General features: G+C 36.8%; 1 protein-coding gene across 2 annotated transcripts in view; it reads right to left on the bottom strand.

The window, feature by feature from the left end:
• LOC107587369 (calcium/calmodulin-dependent protein kinase kinase 1-like) overlaps window positions 1–10,547 on the bottom strand; it is a 70,064-nt gene that overhangs the window by 38,888 nt on the left and 20,629 nt on the right. For both annotated transcript variants that reach the window (XM_016275145.1, XM_016275146.1), the window contains exon 3: window positions 3,209–3,616. In XM_016275145.1, the coding sequence (XP_016130631.1) occupies window positions 3,209–3,511 (303 nt within the window). In that variant the 5' untranslated portion in view covers window positions 3,512–3,616. The remainder of the gene's footprint in view (window positions 1–3,208; window positions 3,617–10,547) is intronic.

Genomic DNA, 10,547 nt, shown 5'->3' with positions numbered 1-10,547 from the left:
GAGTGCTGTGTACCCTTCAACTGCAGACCACAGCTCCGCGTCGCCAGCCAACGCCCAATCACTGGCTTCCCAAGACTTAACCTCCAGCCAATCAGCAACCTCGGGAAACCCCTTTCAGCAGACAAGGAAGGGAACCCCCGACACAGAAACGCAAGTACCTCCAGAGAGCTGAACTGGTGCATTTAATCTCAATTTTAACCTCATTGAGGAACTCAGTGCGAGGGTTAATTAAGTGATTGATGGTTGTTCAGATCTATACAATGGCACATATTGCTGTAAACTTGGGATTTCACATTTTCATTCTCTTAAACTAATTATTTTCCTCACTTTCTCTCTTTCTGCAACTTGTGTGTGAATGCGTGTGTTAGATTAGTTTATATGTCTTAGATTTATCCAATAAAGCCTTATTTATATGGAAAAGAGAAGTATCTTGTGTTTTGTGCTCACAAGTTAATGTCTTAAACTGCCGATCTTGTTACTATGCTAATTAATAGTGTTTTCACTATATTTTGGATATTGATATCCATTGCAGAATTGCTGTCATACGGCTCGCTCACTGAATCGCTGGCCGTCTCAGTGATCCGCCGTAAAACAGTGATTCTGTCCTAATTCCCTTGCATATTAATGGTGGAGTTCCCTTTAAAATCTTAAATGATTCCCTTTGAGCTAAATTATTGACCTGTTTCCCTTACATAAACTATCAGCAAAACGCTCGCCCGTTGCTGTCAGATCTCGATTGCCGAAAATCACATTGTGTTTGATGCAAAACCAACTTGACTAAATCAAAAGAAAAAACACTAACTGTATATTTTTGTTTTCTCAAGCAAATCAAATTTTAAAAGTCCACTGAAAACATACCTTTCTTACATTTTTGGTCAAAGACAACGTATGTTGAAGATATACATTATTGTCAACGTTATTGCCTAAGCGGTAAATACAAATAAAATGTTTATAAAAACGTGGGCTATATAAAATTTTAATAACAACAAACAAGCAGCTGAGAGCCGGCTCGCATTCCACAAGGTTGTAAATGTATCGGGTTACCATGAAACCAGGGTCTTGTTCGGCGTCCTGGGGTGTTACAAAGTATTTGTGAAATCTAGCTAACAAAATATATATTGTGTGTTGGAGTGGTCCAGACGCTACAATATTGTTCCCTTTTTTTTTGCGTATGCTCATGTCAGTTAAAGTCCTTCTCTGATTTTATTATTGTTTGCCAGGTTGCAACGTTACTTTGCAATATTTTAAATCTTTTGGGGTATTTTGCATGGTCTGTTATTGGAGTAGTGTCACCCGGGTGGGAGTTTTAACATCATAAATGATGTAACAACATAAGTGTTACATCGTGTACTAAGACCGACGGAAAATGAAAAGTTCCGATTTTCTAGGCCGATATGGCTAGGAACTATACTCTCATTCCGGCGTAATAATCAAGAAACTTTGCTGCCATACCATGGGTGCAGCAGGCGCAATGATATTACGCAGCACCTGAAAATAGTCCCCAGCACACTCCCTGTGCAACCAGGTGGTCACATTGTTTATGTTGGCGGAAGTTAGCCTATTTTCAGGCAACTTTTCCGATTATTACGCCAGAATGAGAGTATAGTTCCTAGCCATATCGGCCTAGAAAATCGCAACTTTTCATTTTCCGTCAGTCTTAGTACACGATGTAACTACAGAAGAGTCAAGTTTTAAATAAGAAAAATATCGAAACTCTTTGGTCATTTTTGAGTGAGATGCTAGTGGTCTAGTCAGATTCAATTATCTATGCTAAGCTGCAGCTAAAAGTGCTACCGCCAGACCCGGAGATCAGCTGAATGGATTCAAAAACGGTAAAACTCAACTGTTTAACTCTAGGGGAGTTGGAAAATGAGCCTATTTTCAAAAAAAGTGACGTGTTCCTTTAAGTGGGTTAAAGGATTAGTTCATCTAGAAACAAAAATTTTGTCATCATTTACTTACCCTCATGTCATTCCAAACCCATATGACCATCTTTCTTCTGTGGAACAGCAAATGTAATTTTGACAACACACTAGTTGCCCTTATCCATGCAATTACAATGAATGCCAACTCAAGCTTTCCAGAAGAGGACAATAGCAGTCCGTATCACCATATACATCAAATAAGCTAGAATCACAATATCCAGATCTGTTTGTCTGACTTCACAAAAATCCGACTGATATGGTCAGGCTGGGCCTAAAGCAGTTTTATGACATTTTAAAAAATGACAAATAATTGCTTCAGTCTGACTTAAATTAAGCTTTAAAAATGCACTTATTAAGAACAACTTACTGACTCAACTGGATGAGTCTGATTTGTAAACAAATCATTAAGAATGAGCAAACCATATTAATCAATTAATTAAAAAAGTGTTCCATGGAAAAAGTCAAATGAGTTTAAAATGACACGAGGGTAAGTAAATAATGACAGACTTTTAGTAAGTAGAAGCATATCATTTAAGTACTCCAGTATGAATGTACGATTCAAATGACATCAATGATAAATGATAAATAGAGTCTTTCCCCTCAGCGCCTATCACCGGATGAGTGAGAGCAGACGAGAAGAACACGTCCAGCTGATGCTCCTCTCAAAGCAGAGAGTCTCTCACACTGCAGATACACTACAGAGAGAAGATGAGGAGGACCCCTGCCTTTCAATGTCTCATCCCTCAGACAGGCTTGAGCCCCATTAACACACACAAACATATGGCCAGGAAGAAATGTGGGCGCACACACACACACAGCCAAACACACACAGATCATCTCTACAGGTCAGAACAAATATATTCATTTATAGGAGAAGGTTGTTAGGAGGGGGAGGGTGCTGAGGCTGTGTATTAAAGCCTTATTAAAAGTTTGGCTGTATGGGTCGCCACATGATCTGGACACTAATCACAGGAAATGAGTTTTGCTTCAAACACACACACACACACACACACACACACACACATATACACACACATACACATACACACAAACACACACCAAGCTCTTCATGCTATGTAAGAGAGGATTTCATACTATAAAATCAGTCAGAGGTGACCAGATGTCAGTAACTATTAAAAACTTGATACTGCAGATCAATCCAAAACTAATCAGTAGCGGTCGACTGATATATCACCAAGGCTTATATATCAGTCAACATTTGGCTTTTTTTTTTTAAATTATCGGCATCTGCCAATTCCAGAAGATTTTAAAATTTTTCTCACCTGCGAGTCTGAGATGGACACTCGTTTGGACTCGATGGTCGGCTGTCTGGCTATGCGGGAATAGCGTTCAGCCGCGCTCCCAGAAGACACATACGTTCCTCTCTCTTGCAATGACATCTTCCTGCCTGACAGGTGTGGCCTCTTGGGCGGAGCTTTCTTAACACCTGTCCCATTCTTCACTACACTGGAGGAGGTATCGGACCTTAGTGACACCGCAGACATCTTATCAGTCATCTCAGTGGTCTGGAAGGAGTCTGGGTCAGGGCCCACCCCCATGCAACCAGGATCACTGCTCATCGCCATGACGATGGAGTAGGAGGAGCTTGGAGGCAGGGAGGAGGGTGTGTGGGGCTCTTCGCATTAAATGTTCCACCACCAATATCGGCTTGCAGTTACAGGAAGCTGTGGCTATATAGACAGATATAGAAAGGAAGGAAGAGACAAAGAGTTTGTTACGGAAATGTAATTTCGTTAAACTGTTACACAGATTTTGGTCTTTCCTCATTCAAGTAGACAAGTACTGAATGTTAACAAGATCTCTGCTGAGTGGACTGACGTCCCTTAAAGCGCTGGTTCTCATCAGGCGTCCAGGGGCCCACTGGAGCCTCAACCAACCGTCAAACAGGCCCCAGGATTACTTAAATTAATATATTACTATTAATTAAATTACTTAATTATTATTACATTAATTATAAATATACTTAAAACAATTTAACTTTATTAAAATGCTAAAACAAGCATACATAAAGATATAAACTGAAATCAAATGTCTTTTTTCCCTCACTGCCTATTGTTTTTATTCAAAAACATACATTTCTTGAAAGTCCTGGAATCACAAAATGAATTGTAGTTCATTAATTTACTCTACCTATATCAACACTCCAAGGTTTTGTTAATAACATATGACACCAGATGAATGTATCTGATAGTGGATGATTTGTGTCAGCAAATAACGAAAGTGTTTTCTGTTATCAAATCTGTTTAGAAATTAATTTTAGTACATTTTGTGGTTTTTAAAATATATTTATTTCTGCCATTTTTATTTTGTATTTTTATTTTTTTAATTTATCTGTAAAATGTTATAATAATTGTAAATTACAATAACATTTAAATAATATTAATATACTGTAGTGTATTCTATTAATAGAGTGGGGATCCTTTGAGTCAAAAAGGTTTAGAGAGGTTGCCGTATCATTAATCTCTGCTCAACTTAATAAAAACAACTATAAACAGACAACAAAAAATATAGAAAAAAAGGAAAAATCTTATAAATTATAAAAAAATATATAATTTATAAATTATAATTATAAAAAAAAGCTTGAAGTGTTCGAACCACATACATGAAAGCTAAAAAGAAAAGATGGCAACATAGCTGGTTATATATATTCATCCAATCAAACTTCATTGCTCTCATTCCTCATCCTTCTTAAACAAGTAGAAAAATGAAAGGCTCTGGGTGAACATTATCAGTCCTCGACTTCATTTCGGACTCTAATGAGGGTCAGTTATGCCTTAATCATGTTCTCCATGGCATTCTTCTGACATTAAGTGTGTGGAGGGTGTGAATATTACTGGCAGCAAGGTGCCAATGAAGTCATCCATACATGACCAGCTAATTGAAAAAAAAAAAAAAAAGTGTGTTTCTCAGGGAGCTCAATTTCCTCAGACGAGAGATAATTAGGAGCCACCACTGTGAACAAGAACTGCTTTGTACTCACTGAATTGTGTGTGTGTTTGTGTGTGCATCCCTCAGAGCCTTTAGACTCAAATAATCTATCTATCTGTCTTTCTGGGGTTTGTTTGTGGAAGAACGAGACAGTGAGAGAGTCTTTTCCTCTATCCATACACACAGGCTGTGCATGAGACGGCTGCCCGAGACCTATTGATTAACACACTGCAGTGAGTCAACCCCACTGCAACAGAGCTTTAGAAAGCGAACAAATCATTAGGAACATTACCGGACCCTGAACCCAAACTGCACATTATATCAAATCATGAAACAGTAAAATATACTAACATAAACAAAAGGTCAAAACAAAGAAAAACACCCAACCTTTTGAATGGTAGTGTAAACTAAAATATTATTATAAATGTACAGTAACTGTAAACAAATATTTGTTATAATTTCCCATTAGAATACATTTTAAATACATTTAAAATCACATAAATAAAATAAATACTTAAAAAAAAAAAACAATTCAAATGACTAAAAAATTGCTAACACAGTCATATATTCCACTCCCAAAATCTCCCCAAATCATTTACACTGCATTTTACAATACCATTAATCCCACAGAACACAAGCATTTTCTTATGAAGCTCCTGTAAATTGAGAACAACAGATCAAATGCTATGTTCCCATTTACCCACATTACAATCAATTTATGGCAGTCAAATGTTTATCTTCTAACTGTCTGATATTCAGGACTGAGAGAATATGCAAATAGTTCACACATTGGCTGAAGTGCCCAAAATTTGCACAGACTGAGCGGGTCCCGTTCCCTGCCTGTCCGTCTGCTGGCAGCAAGGCCACTGTGCTCTCCTCTTAAATCAGTGTCTCTCTTATGATCAGACATTGTTCGCTTCATACAGAGAGAATCAGAGCAGCGCTGGACATCTGCTTGAGTCTTTGTTTTATAGATAAAAGAGGTGGAAATACAAAATACAGCTCTCTACATGGAAACGAAGAGTGATAGAAAGCAGAAGAGAACGACGTAGGAATGAATTTCTTCATCCACTCTCATAATACCGTTCCACACATCTCCCTTCATTTCTTACTGCTATTGTCTTGTTTCACATGCCACCCATTTCAGAGAATCCTCTATGAGGGCATGGAGAATTACCATAGAAATGCAGCTGAACAATAGAAATGCCATCACAACTAAATCCTTTCTGTCCTACAGCGGGCTGGAGAGACTGAGGAATGAGACAGGCTCTAGAAACAGAGCAAAATCCTGTAACGCAAATGTCAAGGGAGCCACTCTCAATTTGACGTATTTGGGACACGCTACATTATACTATTGCTCAAGGTTACCCAAAATATACAGGCCAAACATGGGAGGTTTTCTTCTCCAAGCCCCAGATGCCTTTTAAAACTGGCCCCACTAAACTGAATTGTAATGGCTGATATTAAAATGTTTTGTTGGCCTATCCATATAAGTATATTCATATATCTCCACGCATATTTCTACAAATTCTCTGAGACAGTGATCTGAATGAAACCATAGGCACAATCAATTTAACCTTAGACTGCTAAATCTGTCATCCTAAACATGAGTCAGTTTATTAAAACAAGGAAAATATATGAGCAAATGTAAAGCTGATCTAATATTGTATCTCAATGCCAAATCATCTATACAACTAAAGCATATCTGCACAGAACATGATTTTATGAATAAATACCAAGGTGAAGGTTTGGCTCATGAATATTAAATAGGTTACATGACTTGACAGTCTAGCAAGACTACCTGGCAACTTCGACACAAGCTAATTAATATTCATGAGCCAGGCCTTCACACTAACATACCAGGATCAATCCCAGGATTCTAAAACTCATTCCGGCACCACTGTCTCACAGCGCAGAGTTCAAAGAGCAACCATTTCAGCACTGGGTCAAAGCATTGTCCTCCTGCCAGGCTCAGCACTGGGGCAGTTTTTTCAATGCTACCAGAAGATTCAGACCAGGGCTGTTTCTGGGACATACAGAGAGCAAACACATTCCTACTAAGACAATGCATAAGAAATGCCTCACAATAAACCCAGGCACACTGCACTGATAATATAGATCTGTTTGAATGTAAATCAAATTTTATATCTTCATTTATGATCACACATACAGGCTCCAATCATTCAATCATTAACACCACAAACAAATAAGACTGCAAATGATGTGCATTTTAAATTAATTTTTAAATAAATATAATCTGTGTATCGATATACTCCACTATTAATAAATTAAATTAATTGGGTCCCTTTTTAAAAAATATATATTTTGTATTAAGTTATAAGGTATAAGTTACTGAACCTTTAAGTTATTAACATTAAAATCATGTTTATAGAAAATACAGATACAATTTTATCCAATAAAATGTTAATTTGAGAATCTAAATATTATATAAATATATTCAATGTTTCTAAATATATCCAACACTTTGAAACATTCAAAATTTGTTGGTAAGATTTTTTAAAGCTGTTGAAAGAAGTCTCATATGTTCACCAATGCTGCATTTATTTGATCGAAAATACATTAAAAACAGAAATATTTAGAAAAATTATTACAATTTAAAATAACTGCTTTCTATTTTACAGAGATGCACCGATTGACCTGCCAGTGATCGGAATCGGCCGATTTTTCGGATGACCGGCCAGTCAGTCTCGCGTCTAGCCGATTCTGAGCAGATCATTTTATTGCCAGCGGCGCCGGCAATGACGTCACATCAATGAATCCACGTTTTTGAACGAATCAAGTGAGTCAATGATTCAGTGGCCCATTCATAAGGACAGTCACTTGCCTCATATCTGAATGAATCAGCCGTTTGAATGAATCGGTTGAATTAATGAATAAATGACTCATTCATTAAAACAGACATTTGCCGCCACCTACTGGTGGTTTAGTCATATTTAAAAGTATCATTGCATTTTTTCAACATTTATTTCTGTTTAAAAAATATGTAAAACATTAATCTTATAAAATTATTTATGCATTTGAAATTTTGCAGTGTAAATGCATTTATGGCACCTTAGCTTAATCAAAATGTCTGTGTAAATGCATCTAATGCCACTTCAGATGCAGCTTCTGTTTCCTCAGCAGTGAAAATATAGAGTTTGTTAATACTAATTTCATTTGAATGGTAACAACTCTACAGTTTCTTATTATTCTAACTGAATTAATTGAAACAATGTAAGAATTTGATGTGAAAGATGACACATTTAATAAGGTTATGTGGAAAAAAATGACCATTTATAATCATAGTGGGAAATGACATCTGTTTTGTTACATACAGCAACTCATTTTAAGTGAACTATTTCTTCCTCTTTCCAGTCACAGAGCACTTTATTTTGAGAGTTGTTTCAGTGAGAGAAAATCTAACTTAGTCCAGATTGGGGGAATTGTAATGTTTATTAATTTCTTTTATTATGTAAAAAAAATTTTGCATTGAAATTTGCATCGATTTTTGTTTGTATATGCTGTTAATTATAGTTCTTAGAATCAGCAAAAATCGGTATCGGTAGGTTACACTTCCAAAAAATTGGAAATCGGAATCGGCCAAGAAAATTGCAATTGGTGCATCTCTACTATTTTATTATATTTTAAAACGTAACTTATTCCTGTGATGACAAAGCTGAATTTTAAGCAGCCATTACTCCAGTCCTCAGTGTCACATGATCCTTCAGAAATCATTTTATTTATACTTAATATATATTTTTAAGGACTCTTTGAAGAATAGAAAGTTCAAAACAACAGCATTTATTTGAAATAGGAATATTATGTAACAAATGTATTTGCTGTCACTTTTGATCAATGTAATCCATCCATTCGGAATGAAAGCAATTTCTTAAAAAAACAAAACCCAAAAAAACAGGCATCTGAAATGAAATGTTACAAGAGCGCAGTGTAGCAGAAACTGCATGCCACATACACTAGGCAGCCACGCACCCTTGGCTTGTCAAAATCGAACATGCTCAGCAAAATCATGTGCGGGAAGCATTTCTCTATAAACACTGATTACATTCACTGTAAACACCATGATAGTGTGTTAAAGTACATGACAACAAGCACAACATTCCTGAGTAGAAACAACGCACAGCTGACTTTCTAAATGTATACAGATACCCCAGCTCTGACACACATTATATATATAAAATTAGTTTTGTGCCAATTTAGATGCATGTGAATTTGTGTTCACAGACTAGCAGAACAGTTAAAAAAGAGAATATTGTAATCCTCAGACTTCACTTCCTCCTGGGCAGATGGCCATCTGATAACAACATCTGATAACAACAGAGAGGCACCATAAGAGAATTCTTGGTTCATTAGGACTCATCTTTAAAAATAGAGATTTTGACTCATCCAGACAAGTACATTCACAACCATGGAAAGTAAGAGACTAATGTTAAATGCTACAGGTCTTAAATGCCCTAAAATGACTTCTATCTGTCTGCATATCTTCCTGTTCATGCAATATGGTGTTCACATGTTCTATGAATGTTTGCTTATATGCATTTAAAAACTCATATGTAAAAAATGAAATAATAAATTTAGCTTCTTTAGCTCAAATCACACTAAATACTTCTTATGCTGGCCTGTCATATTAAACATTGCAATTTCTCCCCATTCTGTCTCTGGAAGGCTAGCATGTTTAGGTTAGCAAATTTAGCTGACTTTCTAACCTCATCCAGACAGGCCTGTCAGCTCCTGCTAAAGAGAATATTACTCACACCATGTTTTTCAGTGTATGAGTGTGAGTTTGCATTCACAGACGCTTGAATTGCTCTCCCAGGTGCTAGATATCCATTTCAATCCAAGACATCTGTATGCAGTGAGCAGACTTTAGTGCATACACACACACACAAACACACACACTTTTTTCCTGCACTGGCAGAGCTGAGCTCTAGCAGGCGTCCTTGTAGAAGCAGAGTGCATTTATGTGGCTGTTAAAGCGAGTCCCTCCGGATGAGGAGGAACGCACAGAGCAGAGTGAAGGATATGTGAAGAGGGAAAACAGGAGGAGGAGAGGTGAACGACTGCAATGCTCCATGCCCACGTTCTGCCTCCTCTTACTTCAATTCAACACCAAAGCTTTGATGCAAACTGTGAGGGAACAGCGCCCAAACGGTTCTAGCGCTGTATCAGTCAGTGGGTGGTGATCAGGAACCGTGTGCTATTAGACAAGATAAAAAGCAAACTATCGCTTGACTAAACACAGGGAGAAAGATGTGCTTTGAAATAGAAAATAATGAATGGTGTGTCCCCATAAACTTTCTACAGTCTACAACAGTGGTTCTCAACAAGTAGGTGCTATTATTGAGTCATGGAAAGCTGGAAAAAAAACTGTTAATGCAAATAATAAAATGCAACTATATGATCATTCATATGTAGGACAACAAAATAAATACTTTTAACTTTTAAAAGGGAAGAAAAATGCTCTTACATCCATCTGTCACTTGGTAGAAGCCAAATTAGGCAGATGCCAACATGGACAGGTTGCACAACATGCCCTTATGCTCAAAAGCCATAAACAAAACTACACTGCAGAAAAATGTCCAGATAGATAGATAGATTACTGAGTAAAAGTATTATAGTAGTAATATCAGTAGTATAATAATAATAATAATAATA

Source organism: Sinocyclocheilus grahami, unplaced genomic scaffold (genome assembly GCF_001515645.1).
Source record: "Sinocyclocheilus grahami isolate Dianchi unplaced genomic scaffold, SAMN03320097.WGS_v1.1 scaffold92.1, whole genome shotgun sequence".
Lineage (NCBI taxonomy): Eukaryota > Metazoa > Chordata > Actinopteri > Cypriniformes > Cyprinidae > Sinocyclocheilus > Sinocyclocheilus grahami.
The sequence above is the reverse complement of the archived record's forward strand: the minus strand, read 5'-3'. Positions and strand labels throughout refer to the sequence as shown.